The sequence below is a fragment of the Oncorhynchus keta genome, chromosome 18 (assembly GCF_023373465.1).
Source record: "Oncorhynchus keta strain PuntledgeMale-10-30-2019 chromosome 18, Oket_V2, whole genome shotgun sequence".
Lineage (NCBI taxonomy): Eukaryota > Metazoa > Chordata > Actinopteri > Salmoniformes > Salmonidae > Oncorhynchus > Oncorhynchus keta.
In genome coordinates, this window is record NC_068438.1 from 24875386 (window position 1) to 24901044 (window position 25659).

At 43.5% G+C, this 25659-nt stretch overlaps 2 protein-coding genes across 4 annotated transcripts in view; one reads left to right on the top strand and one right to left on the bottom strand.

The window, feature by feature from the left end:
* LOC118397502 (mitochondrial intermediate peptidase-like) overlaps positions 1-2879 on the top strand; it is a 44064-nt gene extending 41185 nt beyond the window's left edge. The window contains exon 18 of one of the 3 annotated variants that reach the window (XM_052467744.1): positions 1576-2135. In XM_052467744.1, coding sequence (XP_052323704.1) covers positions 1576-1691 — 116 coding nt within the window. In that variant the 3' untranslated portion in view covers positions 1692-2135. The other 2 variants (XM_035792343.2, XM_035792344.2) reach the window with 2 other exon arrangements.
* A 672-nt stretch (positions 2880-3551) lies between these two features.
* Positions 3552-25153, bottom strand: LOC118397503 (tumor necrosis factor receptor superfamily member 19-like). Its single transcript, XM_052467745.1, has 10 exons — positions 24577-25153; positions 24032-24122; positions 23572-23685; positions 17219-17397; positions 16961-17046; positions 7308-7472; positions 7026-7151; positions 6717-6819; positions 5916-6211; positions 3552-5436 (listed from the first exon to the last, which is right to left on the bottom strand). Exons 2-10 carry the CDS (start codon positions 24095-24097, stop codon positions 5432-5434), a joined length of 1140 nt encoding a protein of 379 aa, XP_052323705.1. The 5' UTR covers positions 24098-24122; positions 24577-25153; the 3' UTR covers positions 3552-5431.
* Positions 25154-25659: the final 506 nt, after the last annotated feature.

Sequence of the window (25659 nt, forward strand, 5' to 3'; positions counted from 1 at the left end):
CGTAATTGCGCTCCCAACTCACTCAGGTGCTTCGCTATATCACAATTGACATTGTCCGTGTGCTTGAATTCATTTACACACAAAAAAATCATACAATGATGGAAAGACCTGTGTGTTGTCCTTGTTAATGCAGACAGAGAAGACCTCCAACCTCTTAATCATAGCCTCAATTTTGTCCCGCACATTGAATATAGTTGCAGAGTGCCCTGTAATCCTAGATTCAGATCATTCAGGCGAGAATTAACATCACCCAGATAGGCCAGTCGTGTGAGAAACTCGTCATCATGCAAGCAGTCAGACAAGTGAAAATGATGGTAAGTGAAGAAAACGTTAAGCTCGTCTTTCAATTTAAAAGAAATGTCAGTACTTGGCCCCTTGATAACCAGCGCACTTCTGTATGTTGTAGAAGCGTTACATGGTCTCTGCTCATATCATTGCATTAGTGCAGAAAATACACGAGTTCAGGGGCCTTTCTTTAACAAAGTTAATCATTTTCACTGTAGTGTCCAAAACATCTTTCAAGCTGTCAGGCATTCCCTTGGCAGCAAGAGCCTCTCGGTGGATGGTGCAGTTTACCCAAGTGGCATTGGGAGCAACGCGCGTTACCACTCCGCTATGTCTCCCTGTCATGGCTTTTACGTCATCAGTACAGATACCAACATGAGCAGCAGCTACGTTTGGCTACATACGTTAGTGGAATTCCTACGAGAGAGTAATGGTTAATGTGATTGGATGTTAATTATTTGACTAGGCTACCTGTATTTGACATTGTGTTGTTATCTCGCTGAACACTAGATGGTTTAATTGTATTTTTGGCAGTGAAATGAGGCTACTCGGGCGAGAAAAAAACCTCACCCAAATGTGTAGCCCCATTGGAAAATATAAATGGACTGTTTGAAAATGTGAAGGATGTATTTTTAAAAAAAAACATGTAAGTATTTTTAAAAAAAATGTGCATCACATTTGGGAATACCTGCTCTCGGTAATTCTGTGGATGTTTTTCTACCAAAGAACATGTTATCCAATGCCACTATCAGCCAACCACAATGCTTACAAGCAGAACATCAAGCATGATCTAGTTTTTAATAAACTCATATCATACGAGTGCTTCAAAGCCACCACCTTCATGTGGGTTTAGACCCTTGTTTCAGAGGTCTTGTGACTGTGCTCTGGTTTGTACCCCTATCTAGTTGTTGGGAGGGAGGGAGTGTGGGCAGGCAGCGTGAAACCTGCTTCTAATTCGTGGCTAAAGTGGAAGATGAACCCTGGTCTGTTTCTCATGCAAGGCTCCAGTGTGGGAGGCAGCCAGTTTAATGCAGGCCAGGACCAAGCTGATTCAGGGCTCATTTTCCAACTGCTCAGCCAGTTTTAGGAAGGCTAACTTCTCAGAGATGGACTCCCTGCTGTGTGTGTGGGTGTGCGTGTGTGTGTGTGGGGTGGGGGGTGCATGCATGAATGAGTCTCTGTGTATGGGTGTGTGTGTTTTATTATTGGAACCCTTTGCATGTGGTTATAAATGCAAGTGTTTTGTTCCTGAATTTTGATTAAAAAATTGTATCTACATTTTCTTTTTAGTGCCTGTCTATTGCGCACGCATGCGCGCGCGTGTGTGTGTTGGAGGTGACCCATGCAGGAAGGAGGGAGAGAGGGGAGTGCCTATTTACATTGGCAGCAACACAAGGGGGAAATGAACTGACTTCAAAGCGAGAGTGCAGCGGAATTGTGAAGAGAGTGTGCGCTCCGTGCATGAGCTACCAGACACATATTCCCAGAGCTGCTCCGAATGGCCTGTTAGAAACATACTGCAGCAGGCTAGCAAGGAGATTATATGTGTATAGAGACACTCTACCCCCCTCAAAATATCACACATTTTGACATTTGTACTGTTGCAGTGTTGAAACAACAAATGAGAACTTAGGAGTGTTTACTCTTGAGGACAACTTTAAAGGTACATTAATACACTTCTCCATGTACTCTTGCATTTAATGAATTTGCTCCGTGTTACCTGATATCCACTACAGGCCATGAGCTATATCTTATTTAACTGAAAGTTCTGCTTTTATTCATTGGAGGAGTTTTACTTCAGTGACATGTAAAACTTTTTTAAAGGGCAATATGCTCAATCCCTGTCCGTGTATCTGTGTGACACAGGGATGCTGCAGAGACAGCCCACCATTGAGGACTTTGTGGATGCCCTGGTGACTGACCTGAACCCAGACTTTGAGACCTTCATCATGGACTCTACAAGCTGATTAGCTCGATCGACCTTCGACTCTTCAATTCAGTTTCAGCCACGACTTGTATTGTGTTGCTGGGGAATTGACTCACATGATCAGAAAATGCAATGAATTATTCATCCGTTCAAAAGGCAGATAACTGTAGCTGTATGCAGTCACTGTAAACGTATGTTTTTTAATGCAATTTTTGTATACGAGCTAGCTATTTAGTGATTTGGCTCAACCATAGGTCCTGTGTGGTTCATGAAAGTCTGTGCAGATCTGTGCATATACCACATGTATTATGCCATACTGTCTTACACATATTTTTTGTCATTGATGCATATAAATAATGGAAAGCACAAAAAGTGCATCATTTAATTCAGAATATTGCAGTAATGAGCAATGTAATCTTCAGCACTGAGAATGTATGTTTGAAACATCTGTTCCAATATCCATGTAAATAGATAAGTTGAAGTATGTAGACATTGTTTGTATAATCTGCCCAAGAGAAAATACTCAAATCTGTTAGCGTTGAATATCATTTTCTGCAAAAGTATGAGCAGTTCATTGTTATTTCCTGTTCAGATCAGACAGGACAAATACAACACCTGCTATTCCTGACATAGTGTTTTGACTTAAATGCAAATCTGCTCCCTCTGATTTGTCTGTGTTTCTGTTGGGGAGGGGAGGGGAGGAGGGTGGGATGGGAGGTTATGGGCTGAGAAGGAAGGATATGGTCTCTTAGGTGTTGTGAATTGGAGATTTAATTTCTGATTAATTCACACAGAGCGTGATCCAGACTGTGACGACTAGCTAAATCAAGTACTACCGGCTGTTGCATCTGTTTCAACAGATTCTGTCTCTAATTACCAGGGGCTGAGGCTACAGCTGCTCCCCATACAATGTCCTTACTTGCCTCGCACTGATATCTGACCTGGGGCATCGCCCATCAAGGTGGGATTTACTTCAGATGGTTAATCAAGGTGTGAACATGCTATCAAAGGGAGTGAGCTGGGTAGCTGTAACCACATGTAGGCCTACTGTACATCGCACAGAGCCATGAATAAATTCCTAAATATGAAATCACTAATGGAAGCTTTGTTTTCATTACTCGTATCTAGTTTTGAACCAAATTCAATCATAATATTTTGTGGCAAGTAATATCTTGAGTTTCAGAGAGACGCGACTGTATACGGGAGGGAATGTAGTGTGTGATGTAGTGATGATTGAAGGTTGTCTGTTGCAATTGGTGTAGGATTAGTGTAGGATTAAAGATGGGCCATTTCAATGTTAGTCACTAGAGACATTTGAACAACAATCAAAATCACCCAGTTTGTCTTGTTGAAGTGGTTTATTTACAAATATATCAAATGAAAGTTTATATGCACAACCACCAATACTACAACTGAAAAAAGCAGGCATATTTGTCATTAGTCAGTCATGTCTACATTACAAAAATATTAACCTATTTTCTATTTTACAATATCTACAACAAATTTGATATCACACACGACATTCCTCATTGTCTTAACTTGTTCAGTATTATCTAGATTGTCTTCCATGTGCACCAATCACAGATGTACGTTTTGACATGCTTCTCTTACGCCCTTTAAGGAGACGTTGCCAGTTATTCACTTGTAACAGCGACTTCATGACAAAACACATCAATAGTCACAGTCACACTGTGGTACCGATTCTGCTAGTCACCGACTTAAGCAGACATCAGAAACAAAGGGGAAGGCATCTATTTACTTTGTACCAGTCACCAATCATTTTGCATGTGTTCAACTTCATTACATCAGCCTCTGGCCCGGCAACCTCGCGTTGTGCATAGATTTCTTTTCAGTCTCTGCTCTTGTGCTTTATTCTGCCGTGAACTCATTTGTTAGCATTTATTTGCAGTGCTGTGAAAAGGTATTTGCCCCCTTTCTGATTTTCTACATTTGTGCATATCTTTTATACGGAATATTATGACATCTTCAACCAAAACCCAATATTAGATAAAGGGAACCTGAATTTACAATTAACAAAAAAATATATAATTTTTTATTTAATTAACAAAATTATGCAACACCCAATTCCCTGTGTGAAAAAGTAATTGCCCCTTATACTCAATAACTGGTTGTGCCACATTTAGCTGCAATGACTGCAACCAAATGCTTCCTTTATTTGTTGATCAGTCTCTCACAACGCTGTGGAGGGATTTTGGCCCACTTCTGCAGGCAGAACTGCTTTAACTCAGCGACATTTGTGGGTTTTCAAGCATGAACTGCTCGTTTCAAGTCCTGCCACAACATCTCAATTGGGATTAGGTCTGGACTTTGACTAGGCCATTCCAAAACTTCAAATTTGTTGCTTTCTAACCATTTTCATGTGGACTTGATTGTGTGTTTTGGATCATTGTCTTGCTGCATGACCCAGCTGCGCTGCAACTTCAGCTCACAGATGGATGACCTGACATTCTCCTGTAGAATTCTCTGATACAGAACAGAATTCATTGTTCCTTCTATTAAGGCAAGTCGCCCAGGTCCTGGGGCAGCAAAGCATCCCCAAACCATCAAACTACGAACACCGTTGGTATGAGGTTCTTACTGTGGAATGCAGTGTTTGGTTTTCGCCAGATATAATGGAACCCATCTTGTCCAAAAAGTTGACTCAAGTTTGCTAAGAAGCACCTGGATGATCATCAAGACTCTTGTTCTCTGGACAGATGAGTCAAAAGTATAACTTTTTAGACAACATGGGTCCCATTATGCCTGGCAAAAACCAAACACTGCATTTCACAGTAAGAACCTTATACCAACGGTCAAGCATGGTGGTGGTAGTGTGATAGTTTGGGGATGCTTTTCTGTACACAGGGGCATTGGGTGTTGCATAACTTTATTCATGAAATAAGTATGTGATTGCTGTGTTATTTGTTCACTTAGGTTCCCTTTATCTAATATTGGGTTTTGGTTGAAGATCTGATAACATTCAGTATAAAAAAATATGCAAAATTAGAAAGGGGCCAAATACTTTTTCACAGCACTGTACATGGTCCCTTCAGATGTGTGACGAAAGGTTGTGAGTCACAAACCGCTTGAAAGAGATTGTGTACTACACACTTTTTGGGAATTGGTCTGTGGGCTAGTGTAATCTGAAACGGGATCTTTCTGGACTGTTTTCAGGTCCAGGGCGGTTCAAGGGTGGAACACGAGCCAAATAAATCCATGTCATCCTGGAAAAAGAGAGAGGAGAAAAGCACACACGGTCATTAGTAATCTATCTACCTAACATAGGTCAGGCAGGGACCGAGTCCCAACATCAGAAAGCTCAGCTGGGATCGCTGCCTGGCCCTTTCTTTGCTTCTTGACTAGTCCCAGTTTCCACGGACACAACACTGTCCCTGCCAATCAAAGGGAGTGCAACATTTGTGGTAAAATAAGTGTATGCGTGTGTGTGTTTGAACTATGCTGTTAGGACACAGAATGTCTCCTCTGTCCTGATGCTTCTGTGTTTGCTTCTGTGCTTTCTATTTGACTGTGTTTTCGCTCATTGGCTTGGTTCATGTATAACTACTGGGAAAGCGTACCCTAAGTGAGCATCCGAAGTATGTTATACACCAAGCATCGCTCAATTTCAAACTGTATTTACAATGAGGATCATTCTGTGTGTGTCTGCATTAAAGTTCATACAGTACAGCAAGACACCACTGACCTTCCAGTGAAGATGGCTGATGCTTTGGAAGGAGGACCTCTGTCAGGGCACCAGTCTTCTCCTGGCTCTGTCTAGCCTGTTCAGTTGATTTCTCCTGTGTGTCCTCACTTGACCTGCACCCCTCCTCCTCTTCTTCCTCTTCTTCCTCTCGGTTGCAGCAGGGTGACCCCAAGCTCTCGGCACAGTCGGGGTTCTGCATGAGCAGCCATGTCTCGCCAGCCTCTCTGGAGATGCAGGGTTCTGGATGGGCTTTCAGATAGGCCAGAACATTCTCCTCACAGGGGTTCACGCCACATCTGTAGGGGAAAATGGAGGCCGTGTCAGCATCATAAATCTCTCCCAGTCCCAGCTGTAATGATCCAACCACAGTCCCAGGGAGGCACTCCTCTGACAGTAATCTCCCAAACAGACCCAAAGTTAACACCATAACAAGATTGTTTTTGGCCTTGTTCGTGTTTCTCTTCCTGTTCTGAACCAGAGGTGTGTAAAGGAATGTTGTTTGGTTTCGCAAACATTATCCACCACAGAAATGGTTTACTGTATGTCTGTCTACACTTCTCTGTCTTTCTGGGAATCCAGGAGACATGATGTCAAGCAATATCAGTTGATGTACTTGTTACTGGTTATTTTGACTGTCATATTTTGGCACCCATGTACTAGAATAGATGTTGATTGGTGTTGATGAATTATGATGGTGTGTGGTGTTGAACAATGTTACATGATGTAGATCGGTGGTTAATTAATGGTGGTTGATGGTTTTGAGTGGAGGTGAGGTGAGTGCTGTTGTGTCATGCTCCTCACCCCTCGTTAAGGCTGATCTGGGACTGGAAGGGGCTGGTGTCTCTGCTTCGGCCCAAACTGCAGCTTTCATCACAGCACAGGGAGGGGATCAGGTGCACTGGGCCTGGAGATCACACAGGAAAAACGTGTACCGACCGCGAACCATCAGAAAGCATGGATGACCTTGCAAAGAAGCCTCAGCATATAGCGATGCCAGTACCATAGTGATACAGTCAAAGACTCCACACAACTTGACAGAGTGAACAGCTTGAGAACCAAGGCTCATAAAGAGTGATGTGAATGTAGAAGCCCACCAGTAATAGGACCTACCACAGGTGTGGCCTAGCCCGTGGTGACATTGGCAGCATGGGTGCTGAGGGAAATCATGGAGCCTCCGTCGGTCCAGGCACGACAACTCTGCTCCACTGTATGGACCATCCTGGGACCTTAGAGATGCTGAGGCAAAAATACACTTTCATAAAGGAGACCCTAAACAAGTGCAAGATAGCCGCTGCTATATTTCTATAGCAAAGCCACCTGTTGGTCCCAATGCTACACTGAGATTTCCACGACATTGTAATAACTTCTTTCAAGCTCAAGTTGGTCACTCACCGCTGGGCTTCTTCTCCAGCAGCTGTCTCTTGAAGTAGATGACACAGAGGATGAGTAGGGCCAGCAGCACGGTGGCCAGAGCGCTGCAGATGACTGCTGCCAGGGCCATGTCCCGAGGGCTGGTCACCACCGGGGGGATGGGAACCAGGTTCACCCGCCCGCTGCCTGCAGGGGCAGAGATAGAGACGGTGAGAGAGAGACAGTAAATATGATCAACAAATGTCACCACTGTAGTTCTTCTGACATAATAACATGGGAATTTACAAGGGAAGTTTTAAAAGGGAAAATAAAAAGGTTTTTTTAACTGTCTAGTTTGAGAACGACTACATTTTAGAGTTGACTGTGTCATAACCTTGCTAGTACAATCGGGCCATAATTTTCTACACCTGAATTATGTCTCCTTACTAGGTCTATGTTTATTATTGGCATGTAGTAGCTGTCTGGAGGACCCACTGAGTCCTCCAAGGAGACAGAGGCTCAAAGAAGGAAGCCTGGAGTAGATTCTCTCTCTCGCTTGTTCTCTCTCCCTCCCTCCAGAGGATGAGTTATTACAATCATTCTTCCCCCTACCCCAAGGCCCTCTCATGCCAGTCAGACAGCCCATCATTAAGTCTGTGCAGTCTGGCCAGACGTTTGAAACAAGCCTGGTGTGTGTGTGTGTGTGCACATTTGTGCATGTGTGTTTATCCCATTACTGCAACTGCTGCCGCTGTCCTAGGCTAGCCCCCAGGGAAATCTGATGTCACTGTCTAGGCTCCCCACCCCAAACTTTTCACACACTCTCACATCAAGGGACCTGGCCTTGAGGACAGCTTCTCATTAAACACTTTCCCACTAATATGGAACATCAGGGCTTAATTTGCCAGATGTCATAACAAATTAGATACAATCTCCTTATGCTAAATTATGATTCAATGACTACAATGTAATGATTCTTTATCGGATATAACTATCTGCTTAATTCCTCAACAAAGCAAACAAACTTTGTTGAGGAATAATTTGGTACATGACGAATGTCTAGTCATAAGGTAAACACATGCAATAAGGCCACTGATATTATTTCAACAAGCAACAGAAGTACGATTGTATTATCTGTGATTGTCATTTTTGGTCAATATTACTCTCCCTCATCACAACAATGATATTCTTATAGAATTTAAAGTGAGTTATGACCTGTGCATAGTTGGAGTGTAGGTTTACATAGAGAACAAACAAAATACCTAAGGTAATAATTGTCCTACTATGAAAAAGTGACTGGCTCCCCGCTCCCCATAGAGAAACGACTTATTGTGTTGTGAGATCTGTTTAATATCTTTTTCAATTGAAAAATATTTTTCAATAGGCCCCTTCAATCGCTGTTACCTTTTTAGAACATTAATCATAAATCCTAAAGCAAAGTGGGTTTGGCCTTTTCAAAACCAAGAGCCCTTTGTTATGTAATGTAAACATTACTTTAGCATTGGCCAATGGTTTTATATTCCAGCGGGATAGAGGATAGGGGATAAGGGTATTTGTACATTCCATCTGAGGAAGAAAAAAATCCCAAACTGCCAGCGAAGCTTAAAATTTCAGTTTGACCCGGGGGCTAAATAAATAAGCATTTCAATATTTCATTGTAAACAAACAGGTGATAACGGCTTATTAAAACAAGATTAGGACGTTTCAGAGGAGATACTGTAGGTCTTCAAAACTGTTATGACAGAAAGTGCCGTTTTCTAACCAATTTGACAATTGAGTCAACAGGAGTGCACTGCTCACATCAAGGCAAATACATCAATTACAAGAAGCAGTTTATATAGCGGAATTTAACTTGATATAGGTTGACATGAATTTGTGAGGATACAGTAACATTCTCCACTAAATCAAACAACTTTTTTTTAAATCATTGGAATGTGCTTCCTATCAACATTTTGAAACATCCTCTATCAAAATAATCCAAAATGACTTGCTGAAAGATTTGACTGAACACCTAAACCCATGCTTACACCTACACCCATGCTTACACAAGCAAGGCACATCATTTTCTCACCATGGTGCAGACACACTCTCAGACTTTTTCTTCCACTGTACAGTTGTTGAGACCCAATGTCAAAGCCGTCCCGCCTCTGATCCAGTCAGCCCTCCTCACTCCCCTCTGCAGCCAGCTGTGTCTTCCCCACACCCCAGCCCAGTGGCAGCCCTTATCACTCCCAGAAAAGCTGCAGAAAACACAGATTTAGGCTGGCCCATTGGGGAGACCTCACTTGCTGATCGTATCAACACACCGCACTCTGCCAATAAACTGCTTGTTTTGATATATGCTCTCCTCTCTCCCTGTTGACTTTTAGGAATGCCAACCTTAAAGCCATGGCCTTATGTATGACAAGCCACAAAGAGACAGGGAACCACCAACCCACTGGGCACATACGTCAGTTCAACGTCTAGTTTTGAAATCAACAAAAAATTGTAAGGTAAGGTGAAAGAAATCCAAAATTCTCTTACTTTGATACATTTTTTCAAATCAGTTATCCACATTGATTCAACATCATCACATTTCTTTTTTGGGGTTGAAATGATGTGGAAACAATGTTGATTCAACCAGTTTTTGCCAAGTGGGAGAAGTATGAATGAAAACTAATGGTGACCCCATCTGCATACATCATTTGTGAAACTTTGGAGATTTTGACTGGAATGACTTCCCATTGCCGAAGAGGTATGAGCCCTCCACAACCAAGAGTTTCTCTTAGGCTAAACAGATCTTCCTATCATAAATACAGCCAACACCCCTTTTAGTGTTGCAAGAAAAACAAACTAGCATTGCTATGCAGTTGTGGTTTTATACATTTGCAAGGATACATGATTACGGCAGTGGTGAGGAGTTTTGTTGCTCTGAGCATAAACACGTCACATGTCAAGTCTTGATTGGCTCTTGAGTGACTTTGTTTTGGTGGAGTTGATTTGAAGGGTTGACCGCTCTCATTTGGCATGCGTTGGTTTGCAACTCAATCTAGATCATTTCCTGCATGCTGCTTATGCTGTACTTTTTTACAGTCAGTGGTTAGGAGACATGGCTAGGACCTTTGAAGTGAGGAAAGTAGAAGGAAAGGTTGAGATAAAGTTGTCTGAATGTAACAAATTGAGAGAAATGAGGATGGATATCAGTTGGGTCATGAGTTTTAGGGTCTTGAGTAGCCCTGGCCACATGCCCTATCTCTAGGAAAACTGTCACAGTTGTATGAAGAGTGCATTGTCTTTCAACAGGCTGACCTGCACGCTTGTGGAATTTGCATCGGATTGCTTCAAACAAAATTGAACTGACTTCCTTTTGTGTATGCTGTGAAATCCTGGTTTGAGATATTACCAAGCACGGCTCCAACACCATCATTAAGTTTGCAGACGACGATGAGAGGTCAGAGACTTGGCCATGTAGTGCCAAGATAACAACCTCTCCCTCAATGTGATCAAGACAAAGGAGATGATTGTGGACTACAGAGAATGGAGGACAGATCACGCCCCCATTCTCATCAACGGAGCTGTATTGGAGCAGGTTGGGAGCTTCAAATTCCTTGGTGTCCACATCACCAACAAACTATCATGGTCCAAACACACCAAGACAGCCGTGAAGAGGGCACATCAACGCCTATTCCCCCTCAGGAGACTGAATCGATTTGGCATGGGTCCTCAGATCCTCAAAAAGTTCTACAGCTGCACCAACGAGAGCATCCTGACTGATTGCGTCATCGCCTGGTATGGCAACTGCTCGGCCTCCGACTTCAAGGCAATACAGAGTGTAGTGCGTACGGCTCAGTACATCACTGGGGCCAAGCTTCTTGCCATCCAGGACCTCTATACCAGGCGGTGTCAGAGGAAAGCCCAAAAAATTGCCAAAGACTCTGCTACCGCATGACAAGTGGTACCGGAGCGCCAAGTCTAGGTCCAAAAGGCTTCTTAGCAGATTATACCCCTAAGCCATAAGACTCCTGAACAACTAATCAAATGGCTACCCGGGCAATTTGCATTGTCCCACCCAATCTGCCATTTTTACGCTGCTGCTACTCTCTGTTTATTATCCATGCATAGTCACTTTACATCTACCTACATGTGCATATTACCTCAATTACCCTGACTAACCGGTGCCCCCGCACATTGACCCAGTACCAGTACCCTCTGTATATAGCCTCGCTACTGTTATTTTATTGTTGCTCCTTAATTATTAGTTTATTTTTTGTATTTTTTTACTTCAGTTTATTTGAGTAAATACTTAACCAACAATGCAGTTTTAAGAAGAAAAAAACTGTTAAGTGCTTGTAAGTAAGCATTTCACTGTAAGGTCTACTACACCTGTTGTATTTGGCACATGTGACAAATACATTTAGAATTGATTTGATATGAAGTGCCAAAAAAAGAAAATAACAGCTTATAGCCAAAGCAATGATTGTTTTTTCTATTAACAAACCAACAGACTAAATTCCCATTTGATCTTGGTGTAAATCTGTTTGAAATTAGTAAAAATGCCGAAACGGTTCTGGAACTGGGGAGTGGGGGGATTGGGGGGAATACGGTCGGCCTCTCGCCAGACAACTAATTACAACTCTACCATGACACAGATAAAAACAACAGCAGAGGAAATACATTAAAGCAACTGAAGGAGTCCATAAAACACATCTCATTTTTTACTTTGCTCCAGAAACTGGCTGGGAGACTGAAGTGCCATCCTACACAGCTGCAGCTTAGCCCAGGGCCAGTATGGCTAGAATGATCTGCCCTTTAAGTTTTCACCACCGTCCACAAGATAAAACCGGAGGAAGAGATTATGAAGACTTTCAAACATTTGGAAGCATTCCACTGAGACTCCCTGTAGTAACTACCAGCTTTGCTCTCTCTGGGACACAATGGCCATTTTGTTTCATGGCCTCTGCAATCAAAATGGACAGACAGACAGACAGACAGACAGACAGACAGACAGACAGACAGACAGACAGGCAGGCAGGCAGACACAGACAGACAGGCAGGCAGGCAGGCAGGCAGGCAGGCAGGCAGGCAGGCAGGCAGGCAGGCAGGCAGACAGACAGACAGACAGACAGACAGACAGACAGACAGACAGACAGACAGACAGACAGACAGACAGACAGACAGACAGACAGACAGAGCTTAGATGTCCCAAGGCCCATGTTCAGTCATGTTTAGTCATATGTAGACTCTCTTACTAATACTGCATGCTTTATAGTTATTGCTTGAAAATAAATATTTTGGTCGTAATGGTAGTAATAAAACTACCTCATATTGAGGGTGGGACACAGCTTTACATACTACATTTGAGCAAACATTTTTACATCTCCAGGAAGAGCAAATGTAAACTGAGTTTGTGAGTTCAAGTTGTCTGATATCCTGGAGACGTCTTCATTTATCTAACAGAGGGGTGCTAGACCTGGCTGGACGGCTCATACACACAGGCTGCCAAACCTTCTCAAGGAACAGCTGTGGCCTCCACAAGCATCAGGAAGTCACACTCAATTACCAAAGGTATAAGTTAGCTAACCCACTCTCTCTGTGTGAGTGCCGAAAATCATAAGGCTATACTTAACCACTGGTAATGGCCGGAAAAAGGTGGCTAACGAGATGTAGTAGTGGCCTACTGTGTCACGTTCTGACCTTAGTTGTTTTGTTATGTCTTTGTTTTAGTATGGTCAGGGCGTGAGTTAGGTGGGTAGTCTATGTCCTGAGCTGCCGGAGTCGCCCGTCTGTCCCGAGCTGCCGGAGTCGCCCGTCTGTCCCGAGCTGCCGGAGTCGCCCGTCTGTCCCGAGCTGCCGGAGTCGCCCGTCTGTCCCGAGCTGCCGGAGTCGCCCGTCTGTCCCGAGCTGCCGGAGTCGCCCGTCTGTCCCGAGCTGCCGGAGTCGCCCGTCTGTCCCGAGCTGCCGGAGTCGCCCGTCTGTCCCGAGCTGCCGGAGTCGCCCGTCTGTTCCGAGCTGCCGGAGTCGCCCGTCTGTCCCGAGCTGCCGGAGTCGCCCATCTGTCCCGAGCTGCCGGAGTTGCCCGTCTGTCCTGAGCTGCCGGTGTCGCCCGTCTATCCCGAGCTGCCGGAGTCGCCCGTCTGTCCCGAGCTGCCGGAGTCGCCCGTCTGTCCCGAGCTGCCGGAGTCGCCCGTCTGTTCCGAGCTGCCGGAGTCGCCCGTCTGTCCCGAGCTGCCGGAGCCGCCCGTCTGTCCCGAGCTGCCGGAGCCGCCCGTCTGTCCTGAGCTGCCGGAGCCGTCCGTCACTCCAGAGCTGCCGGAATCGCCCTTCACTCCAGAGCTGCCGGAGTCTCACGCCTGTCCGGTGCTGCCGGAATCTCCCGTCCATTCGGGGCCCTCTGCTAGGGTCCCCAGTCCGAGGTCGGCGGCGAGGGTCGCCGCTCCCAAGGCGCCACTTAAGTGGGCCGAGACTATGATGGAGTGGGGTCCACATACCGCGCCAGAGCCACCACCGCGGACAGACGCCCACCCAGACCCTCCCCTATAGGTTCAGGTTTTGCGGCCGGAGTCCGCACCTTTGGGGGGTACTGTCACGTTCTGACCTTAGTTCTTTTGTTATGTCTTTGTTTTAGTATGGTCAGGGCGTGAGTTGGGTGGGTAGTCTATGTTCCTTTTTCTATGTTGTGGTTTTGTGTTTGGCCTGGTATGGTTCTCAATCAGAGGCAGGTGTCGTTCATTGTCTCTGATTGAGAATCATACTTAGGTAGCCTTTTCCCACCTGTGAGGTGTGGGTGATTATTTTCTGTTTAGTGTGTTTTGCACCTGACGGAGCTGTTTCGGTTGTGCTTTTTGTTTCTTTGTTTAATAGTGTTCAGTTTAAATAAATAACATGAACAAGTACCACGCTGTGCTTGGGTCCTCACCTTCTTCCACCGACAACCGTTACATACTGGAATTAAATACGCTGCTTTATGAACAAAAAACCCTTTAAGAAATGCTTAGAAAGAAAGTGCTAGCAAAGTGCTAGCAAATTGCACTACACAGTTTAAGAATGTCCTCTCTGAAGATGCAGTTGAAGTTGGATGTTTGGAGTCATTAAAACATGTTTTTCAACCACTCCACACATTTCTTGTTACCAAACTATAGTTTTGGCAAGTCAGTTAGGACATCTACTTTGTGCATGACACAAGTCATTTTTCCAACAATTGTTTACAGACAGGTTATTTCACTTATAATTCACTGTATCACAATTCCATTGGGTCAGAAGTTTACATACACTAAGTTGACTGTGCCTTTAAAGAGCTTGGAAAATTCCAGAAAATTATGCAATGGCTTTCGAAGTTTCAGATAGGCTAATTTACATCATTTGAGTCAATTGGAGGTGTACCTGTGGATGTATTTCAAGCCCTACCTTCAAACTCAGTGCCTCTTTGCTTGACTTCATGGGAAATTCAAAAGAAATCAGCCAAGACCTAAAAAAAAATATATAGACCTCCACAAGACTGGTTTATCCTTGGGAGCAATATCCAAACACCTGAAGGTAGAACTGCCGAAGGGGGCAGAGTTGCAATCTACTGCAGAGATAGCCTCCAGAGTAATGTCATACTATCCAGGTCTGTACCCAAACAATTTGAAGTCCATGGAGAATAAGAGAACCTCCTCCCAGCTGCCCACTGCACTGAGGATAGGAAACAGTGTCACCACTGATAAATCTACTATAATTTCAATAAGCATTTTTCCACGGTTGGTCATGCTTTCCACCTGGCTGCACCTACCCTGGCCAACATCTCAGCATCCCCTGCAGCAACCCCCCCCCTACAACCCTACAAATCACCTGGGCTAGACAATCTGGACCCTCTCTTTCTAAAATTATCAGCTGAAATTGTTGCAAACCCTATTACTAGCCTATTTAATCTCTCTTTCGTATCGTCTGAGATCCCCAAAGATTGGAAAGCTGCCACGGTCATCCCCCTCTTCAAAGGGGGAGACACTCTAGACCCAAACTGGTATAGATCTATATCCATCCTGCCCTGCCTTTCTAAAAATCTTGGAAAGCCAAGTTAATAAACAGATCACCGACCATTTCGAATCCCACCGTACCTTCTCCACTATGCAATCTGGTTTCTGAGCTGGTCATGGGTGCACCTCAGCCATGCTCAAGGTCCTAAACTATATCATAACCGCAATCGATAAAAGACAGTTTTGTGCAGCCGTCTTCATCGACCTGCAACAAAGCCTCCTTCACTCATGCCGCCAAACATACCCTCGTAGAACTGACTATCATACCGATCCTTGACTTCGGCGATGTCATTTACAAAATAGCCCCCAACACTCTACTCAGCAAACTGGATGTAGTCTATTACAGTGCCATCTGTTTTATCACCAAAGCCCCATATACTACCCACCACTGTGACATGTATGCTCTCGTTGGCTGGCCCTCACTACAAATCCATAGCCAAACCCACTGGCTCCAGGTCATCTATGAGTCTTTGTAAGGTAAAGCCCCGCCTTATCTGGGGCGGCAGGGTAGCCTAGTGGTTAGAGCTTTGGACTAGTAACCGAAAGGTTGCAAGTTTGAATCCCCGAGCTAACAAGGTACAAATCTGTCGTTCTGCCCCTGAACAGGCAGTTAACCCACTGTTCCTAGGCCGTCATTGAAAATAAGAATTTGTTCTTAACTGACTTGCCTAGTAAAATAAAGGTAAAATAAAAAATGTTTTAAAAAATCTCAGCTCACTGGTCACCATAGCAACACCCACTCGTAGCACGCCCTCCAGCAGGTCATCCCCAAAGCCAACACTTCCTTTGGCCGCGTTTCCTTCCAGTTCTCTGCTGCCAATGACTGGAACAAATTGCAAAAATGTTTGAAGCTGTAGTCTAATATCTCTCTCCCTAACCTTAAGCATCAGATGTCTGAGCAGCTTACCGATCTCTGTACCTGTACACAGCCAATCTGTAAATAGCACACCCGACTGACTACCTCATCCCCATATTATTACTTACCCTCTTGCTCTTTTGCTCCCCAGTATCTCTACTTGCACATTCATCATCTGCAAATCTATCACTCCGGTATTAATGCTAAATTGTAATTATTTTTGCCTCTTGGGCCTATTTATTGCCTACCACCCCCCTTGTATATATAGTGTATTTCGAAACATTGCAGCTCCTTTTTTGTCTTGAAATATGTGGATGGAGACTTTAACTTAAAAGGTTTTCGGCAGTCCATGAGAATGGAGTGATGATGATGGGTCGTATTGTATGGTCCCAGCTAAAACAATCCAGTTCTGGCAAGACTGACTGTTATGCTAGCAGTATCCATGTCAACATTTGTGGGCCTGGTTGTAAAACTAAGCATTTATTTGAGCAATAAACATAGTTGGCTGGCTCAATGAGACTTTACTGTATGAGCTATGATTTTCTCCACCCATTGGGGCTGTGGTTCTGATTACTCTAAGGGCCTTGTGCTGGCATGTTTTAGGTGAAGGTACAGTATGTGAATTTGTTCTTAACTGACTCCTAGTTAAATAAAGATTTTTAAAAAGATTTTTAAAAATAAAATAGGGTTTTGTTATGGCTTTATGGCCTGACATGTTCTTGGGGTCTTGGCTGTACTTTTAGCATGGAGTTCAATAGTTTTCTTAATTAATGATGTTCTCAACTTGTCATTCAACCTACGGATAGTACTTATTAACTGATGTTACACAAGAGAGTGCGAGTGCTCACAGTGTGGCTCATATGGAGGTGGACGGTCCCCACATGGTATGCACTCCATATCTTGGAATCCACTCAGCTTAGTTTTCCTGTAAAACCTGTTAAACACAACATATCATTGGATTATTATGAAAGTTCTCATAAATCTGCTGAATTGATTGTATGAGGTAATGAACCAATACGTTGACCATTATCTGTAGTAACAGAGCAGTAGTTCACTAGTAGTAGAAGTAGAGTAGTTGTTGTAAGAGATTAAGCCCCCCCCCTCACCCGGGCAGACAGTCTCCGCACACAGCATTGCTGGTGATGGAACAGTTGCCCTTCTGGAAGCGGTTGTTCAGGCCACAGTCCAGGCAGGGCTTGCACTTCTGCAGGCTCCGGTCCTCTTTGTAGCGGTTGCTTCTGCAGGACACGCACCGGGCATCCTCTCCGTAACCAAAGCCACATTCCTGGAGGGATTAACAGGAGAAATCCCCCGGGTGAGAGGTGGGGCTGGGGGCAGCTGGAGAAAGGCTCTGAATGTGGGATACCAGGGTGTCTAGAATTAAAGAATGATCTTGGCTTCTAAGACCGTAAGGGAACAATGGTCCGAATCTTTTGAGAGTCCATCTTACACTGGCAATAATCCCCCTGACTCTCTCAGAATCAATGAGGGGCCTTCCGCTGCAGGCCCCAGAATGGCCAAGTATTTGAATGATAAAAGGCACTCGGGGACACCCACTGTTGTATTATTGCAAGTTTATTGCTGGGGTTTTGTGTGATTGGTTCTTTCTGGAACAACTCAGTGAGTGTCCTGGTGATTGAGAGGCCAGTGTATGTAGGCAAAGCTTCAGTTAGCTAGGGGGCAGGGATTATGGAGAGGTGCACAAGCGTAAGAAGTTGAAAACCTCTCCTGGTCTCTACAATGGGACCTGCACTTAAAAAGCACAGCATCTCATTACTCAATGAGTGATCTAATATGGAACCAGCTTAGTTGTCAGGCTTTAACCCCTATAGCGAATCCAAAATGGCAAAATTACTATACCCATATTGGATATATTATCACCCTGAATATATTATCTATATAACCTGAGTGTATCTGTTTACCATTGGATTCATGGGTACACCTCAATAAATGGGGACACGAATATATATATATATATATATATATATATATATATATATATATATATATATATATATATATATATATATAGTATATCATTATATTGTTTTTGCCAGTCAGCCTGAGTGCCAGTAGTTCTTATTTTATATTATTTTATTAGTTCTATTTTCTCTCCCATGCACAGGCTACCTTTCATTCCAGCCTGTACAGAAACTCTCATGACTTTCCTCTAGACACGAGAATATAGCCTTTTCTGTTCTGTCTAAAATATATATAATGAGGTGTATGTAGTAGGTCTAGTGCTAATGTGATTCCTATTTGGTACTACAAAGCATTTATTTGGCACACAGAGGCTGGCAACCTTGATTTCCTATGGTAATAGGAACATTTACATTCCTGCTGATCATCGTATCCCACGCCAAGTAAAAGGACCCTGCTGGAATGACATCAGTCACTTTATTGTCTGCAGCAGCTGCCCCCATCCACTGTTAAACCACTGTTACCACACTGCATTCCCAGGCGGGGGGGGGGGCTCATATATCATTAACGTGAAGGTCAGAGTCAAACAGGGAACTTCTCTCCTCGACCGTGTCCTGTTTCACCGCCTGGGCATGCAGTAGCACCGGAATGTGGGCACAGGAGCCCGGGGGTTGGGCAGACTGGCAAAGAAAATAAAAAAATAAGGAAGGCAAAGAGGGAATCCCATTATGGCCCTACAGAGTCAGGGAAGAAGATAGAGGAATTTGGCCATTTCAGCCAAACACATGAGACGACATTGGACCTGGGCTCTGGCCAGAGGAGGGCTAGGGCAGGGCTGCAGCTGTTGTTGTGTGCTCTCCATATAAGGACCTTCACACCAGCAGAGCAGGGAACAGTGGAAAGGTGAGAGAGAGAGAGAGAGAGAGAGAGAGAGAGAGAGAGAGAGAGAGAGAGAGAGAGAGAGAGAGAAGGGGGATGATGATGACAACAGAAAGAAGGAAATACGGTTTGAATTTAGATTTGTGGATGATGTTGAACCCTGGAGCCTGAGTTTCTCCTGGTGCACGCCACGGAAGGCTAGCCGCTGCAAAGCAGTCAGAGCAGTCAGAGCAGAGCTGTTTAGAGTGGTTTTGGATGGAGGATCATCGTCCCACTTCCAGATGAAGGGGCCCTAGGAGGATTGATCCCCACAAAGCTGGGCACTGGCAAAGACTCTGTCCATGTGGCAATGCATGGCAGGAGAGGGGCTACCACGTACACAGGCCAGGGTAGGGCACAGAACAAAAGGAGCACTCAGCCAACTTGTCCCCTCTCCACCCAGGCAGTGCTGTAACATCCAGAAATGATCTCTTTCAGTCTTTTGGCATGAATAACAAAGGATCAAAACAAGGTCTAACACCCTGACCTGATCAGGTGTCTAATGTGAGAAAACATCTCAGATAATTGCATGGAAACACATTTTGTTTTTACAATAAAGATGCTGTCAAGGTATCCCATCTTGGGATGCAGCCAGGAATCACATAATGCTGCAGTCTCATTTAAATGGAGCTAATGGGTATAGGCAAATTAGCTTTCAAGTGTGTCATTACTTCCATGGGTTTAGGATGATCTAGCCTCAAAGTGAGCACAAAAGCCAGTGCTTACTCGTCTCATTTTACTCCCATCTCCAGATCTAGTTTTTGGTGAGAATGCCAAGCAAAACAGCACAGATGTAGAGCTATGTGGAGGGAAAAGAGAGAGCTGGTTGGCTGGGGTTAAAGCATGTTCAGACGGGGAGAGATCAGCAGGGAATCACAAGAGTCTCCAGGGGGGCCAGTCATCTGATCCAGTAATGAACAAGCTCGGGAAACAATGTGAGTTTGTTAATGCAGCGTGCCATCTAATGTTCCCCACACACTGCCACACTCTTTCAATGTCTAGTGTCGACAAATCAAAGACATGTTGCCTCTTTGCCAATGGCTCACTGCAAAGTTCCCAGTATGCATCGACTATATGTGGGGCAGTAATGATCCTTCCGCAGGTTCACCTACGGAAACCTTGTTACGACTTTTACTTCCTCTAGATAGTCAAGTTTGATCGTCTTCTCGGCGCTCCGCCAGGGCCGTGACCGACCTCAGCGGGGCCGATCCGAGGACCTCACTAAACCATCCAATCGGTAGTAGCGACGGGCGGTGTGTACAAAGGGCAGGGACTTAATCAACTCCTGTATGTATGTATGTATGTATGTATGTATGTATGTATGTATGTATGTATGTATGTATGTATGTATGTATGTATGTATGTAATGTATGTAATGTATGTACAGTGGGGCAAAAAAGTATTTAGTCAGCCACCAATTGTGCAAGTTATCCCACTTAAAAATATGAGAGAGGCCTGTAATTTTCATCATAGGTCCACTTCACCTATGACAGACAAAATTAGAAAACAAATCCAGAAAATCACATTGTAGGATTTTTAATTATGAAAATTATGGTGGGATTTTCTGGATTTTTTTTCTCATTTTGTCTGTCTGTTGAAGTGTACCTATGATGACAATTACAGGCCTCTCTCATCTTTTTAAGTGGGAGAACTTGCACAATTGGTGGCTGACTAAATACTTTTTTGCCCCACTGTATGTATGTATGTATTGTTATGAATTGTAGATTAGCTCAAGTGTGAAGAAATGCTGGATGAAAGACAAGGTGAAGACTTCTGTAACTTTCGTTTAAGGATTTAATAAACAGAAGAAACCAGTGCACCAGTGAGAGCTGTGGGGCTCATAAGTAAGCATTTCACTGTAAGGTTGTATTCAGCGCATGTGACTAATAAAATGTTATTTGATTTGATTTGTGTGATACTCAGAAGAGCTCGCAACAATCTGACACTCAAGGCCAGGAAGCTCGTTAAATACCATCCTCTGTTCGTTCTCCAAGTTCCTGGGCCCTGGTCAAAACTTTAATGACGGTTGTTGTCGAGACCACTTGGGTCAAAGTGAATCGTATATTAGCTATATCAGTCACTTGAAACCACCGGTGGCCCGGGGTTCAACTTTTTAATAAAGGACTTCCCTGATGCTTGGGTGGTTCCCTGAACGAAGAGCTAATAGGTTTGTGAAGTTGGTATATATATGCCATTTAGCAGACGCTTTTATCCAAAGTGACTTACAGTCATGTGTGCATACATTCTACGTATGGGTGGTCCCGGGAATCGAACCCACTACCCTGACTGACTGGTATAATTACTAGAGGTCTACCGATTATGATTTTTCAACACCGATACCGATTATTGGAGGATCAAATTAATCGGCCGATTAATTTTTATTTTTATTTGTAATAATGACAATTACAACAATAGTGAATTAACACTTATTTTAACTTAATATAATACATCAATAAAATCAATTTAGCCTCAAGTAGATAATGAAACATGTTCAATTTGGTTTAAATAATGCAAAAACAAAGTGTTGGAGAAGAACGTAAAAGTGCAATATGTGCTATGTAAGAAAGCTAACGTTTCAATTCCTTGCTCAGAACATGAGAACATATGAAAGCTGGTGGTTCCTTTTAACGTGAGTCTTCAATATTCCCAGGTAAGAAGTTTTAGGTTGTAGTTATTATAGGACTATTTCCCTCTATACCATTTGTATTTCATTAACCTTTGACTATTGGATGTTCTTATAGGCTCTTTAGTATTGCCAGTGTAACAGTATAGCTTCCGTCCCTCTCCTCACTCCTCCCTGGGCTCGAACCAGCAACACAACGACAACAGCCACAACATCAAAGCAGCATTACCCCAGCAGAGCAAGGGAAACAACCACCCCAAGGCTCAGAGTGAGTGAAGTTTGAAACGCTATTAGCGCGCACTAACTTGCCAGCCATTTCACTTCGGTCACACCAGCCTCATCTCCGGAGTTGATAGGTTTGAAGTCATAAACAGCGCAATGCTTGATGCACAAAGAAGAGCTGCTGGCAAAACGCACGAAAGTGCTGTTTGAATGAATGTTTATGCGCCTGCTTCTGCCTACCACCACTCAGTCAGATACTTAGATATTATATGCAACACAGGACACGCTAGATAATATCTTATAATATCATCAACCATGTGTAGTTAACTAGTGATTATGATTGATTGTTTTTTACAAGATAAGTTTAATGCTAGCTAGCAACTTACCTTGGCTTACTGCATTTGCATAACAGGCAGTCTCCTTGTGGAGTGCAACGAGAGAGAGGCAGGTCATTATTACGTTGGACTAGTTAACTGTAAGCTTGCAAGATTGGATCCCCCGAGCTGACAAGGTGAAAATCTGTCTTTCTGCACCTGAACGAGGCAGTTAACCCACCGTTCCTAGGCCGTCATTGAAAATAATAATGTGTTCTTTAACTGACTTGCCTAGTTAAACAAAGGTGTAAAAAAAATAATAATAATAATCGGCACCCAAAAATACCAATTTCCGATTGTTATGAAAACTTGAAATCGGCCCTAATTAATCGGCCATTCAGATTAATCGGTCGACCTCTAATAATTACATTCCATATATCAGCCTTATTAGAAAGTTTCCCCACTGAGGTGCACTATTTATCTGCTCGGAGCTTCCCTACACTGTGAGATGGCTTCCCGCAACCACTTAGAATGAATGAGGCAGCCAATTATTAACCAGGACCCCAGGGCACCGAGTATTCATGACTGTTGAACTGGCAGAGGAACATGAGGCCCACTGAAGCGTACCACCACTGACTGCATGTCTGTGTGTACCAAGATAAAAGGCAACCTGGTAGACAAGTATGTGTGCAACAGATGTTTATGAGAGGGAAATTTAGTATAAGATGGAAGATTTTTTTTTTTTACCTGTTCTTAGTTGAGCGTATGATTAAGTGGTAGGAGGGAAAGCATTGCTAAACTAACGTTGCTCAAGGCCTTCCAACCCATTTCTACACAGCCCACACAGAGCACCATCCATGTCTTTGGCAAGAATAGTGATAAAAGGCATACCCCTCTCACTGTACAGCACGTTTATGCATGGTTTCCATCAAACAATGGAGACAATAACTTGGACAGGGAACTTGGTAAAAAACAATGGAATCCATTCAGTAACAGAGGGTCGAAGTATGGGTGTGACTGATTAAAGAGCGGTCTGTGTTCTACAAAAGCCATTGGGCCCCTGGATAACATTCACTATTCTAAACACTGGAATCCATTCTATTCATGAACAGTTGTCTTTCAGAAAAAAAGCTGTGTTTTTTTTACCAAGGGTATATCTTATCCAGAGGTTATTCAGGTTTAGGAAGTTACAAGGAAGTTGTATCTAGTATTATCATGGTTTTAGTCTCTTTCCTTTTTATAGATCAAGGGAAACAGTGATAAATGTTTTCCTTTCAACTGTGATGAAGCATCCTATAAACTCTTTCAACTGAGATGGAATCATTGGGCCAACTACATTTTCCACAGATTTTTAAAGTCTGTATGTAAAGTGCAGTACATTTAAGGGCACTCATAAGGAGGTCATCATTTATTGATGTCTGAGTTTTACCGTCTATATAGCATACATTATTAGGCTCCAAACCTTTGATAGCTCCTGCCCGGCGTCGCACTGCTTGCAGGGTTTACAGTTCCCAAGCTGATCCTTGTACTCCTGTTCCCTGCATTCACTGGTCTCCTCCTCCGCCGTTACAGGAACCTGGGAGGGAATAATCATTTGATACTGAACAGCTAGTGATTCCTGCGTTTCATCACGCCTTTCATCAGTAAGAGATCATGTGGACCGAGTCCAGCGCCGGCATAATCCCCCTACAATAGTGCCACTATTTCACCCACTGGCTTTTACTCCTCAAACTATGTAGACTACTATATCTGTCCGTCCACACATTGATGTCCATGCCAGATCTGACAACAGTCATTTAAAATGGAGTCTATTACAGAGTCTATTATACGTGGGCATTACAGATCGCAGATCGGACTATAAATGGCCTGTCAAAAGCCTGGAATCACATTAGTTGGGTAAATTCAAAGCAGAAAGAACTCACCAGAGATGAGTATATTACATGTAACGTCAGTAGAAATAACCAAGTGTGCCCAGGTATCAAGGCCATTTTGAGGGGCTACTGCAGAATGACTCTGGAAAAGAGAGAAAGATATAGAATGAAGATGTGAATTTCTTCTCTGTTCAACAACAAAAAACAAACATAAAGGAATACTGTGGAACCTCGGATTGCTGTCAAAAAGCCCAATGTATGGCCAGTGAAAATTACCACAATACTCATGAGCAGGTCAATTATATTTGTTCTCAGCCACTTTCCTCCAAACAGGTTGACATGGTGACCAATCACAACATAGACACAACATACCAGCTTTGCAACATATTCATCTGTTGTAACATTGTAACAATGTTTTTTATGAGCTAGTTGATATATTCAGCAAGGACAATAATGCTTCATCCTTCCTCAAACCAGCCAGGGCTATGACAGAATGATCTTGTCAAAAGTCAAAATATGTGTTAATGGTTTCAGTTTGTTGAATGTCTCAAAATCATATTGGTTACGAAACAACTGCAGCCCTCTGCACGTTTTACCTGGTATGTGCTGCTGTAGTCTGATGGGTTCTTTAGTTGTCCTTTCCCTGCCTGAATGAGTGTAATTTCAGACAGATATCCACTCCTGTGCGTTCTGCATAGGTCTCCAGACCATTCCAGCCATGCGATGTGCTCTTTGCTCAACTGCGCTACTCCAGTCCAGGCGAATCCCCGGATTGAAGACAAAATCAGAGCGGAGATCAAAGGCAGGAATAGCTGCGATCTAAAGCATGTAATCTGATCTCTGATCGGCCACTAGGCCTACATCAAAGCACAACCACAGGGTGGACACTGCTGCTACTACAAACAGGTCATTATGATCATATGACAATAACCTCACATGTCGATACAATTGCATACAAGATAGAGGGCTCATTAAAATGTGGAAATGCAAAGAGTTTGCAAAGTGCACGGCGTCGAGATCTGGTTGTGTTGCTATTCTGCTTTGAAATGCGCTTCCAGCGCCGCCTCCCTCTATGCGATCCCTGGTATGTTTGTTTGGTTTATCTGGGGGTTCGCTGTTTGATGCCAGGCTTGGGTTTGAAGTTGAGCACAGCCCTCAACATTCCCTTTCATCTAAATGCGCTGCAGATGCTATGACGCCACTCCGCTGTTCTGGGATTGGTCGGGCGGACTGTCTGCAGTTTTTTGAGAGAAAGCCAGTGCCAGAAAGTTAACAATCTGAGAGAGGCTGAGAGCAAACTGTCTCTACTTTATAGTGGACAGTTTGGATAAGATAGGCTGCAGTTGCTACCCTTTTACGTTGAGAGTTTATGCAGGGTTCATAACCAGTTTATAAAGAGCGCATAAGATGTAAATTGTTTGTAAATTGTTTGTAAATTGTTACAATAAAGGTCAAATCATTAATGTTGTGGATTAGGCCTAAATTGTTAGGGCAACCACATTGACCTGACCAATAATACCATATAAACATTTACAAATTACCTATAAATAAGGTATGAGATTATTAACCACCTATGAACTCTTACAATATAATACATGTAGGTATAATGCTAATTTTAACAAATAGCGCCCCTTCTCACCTAGGCCTAGCCTTCAGTGTTTCCCAAAAATCATAATTCT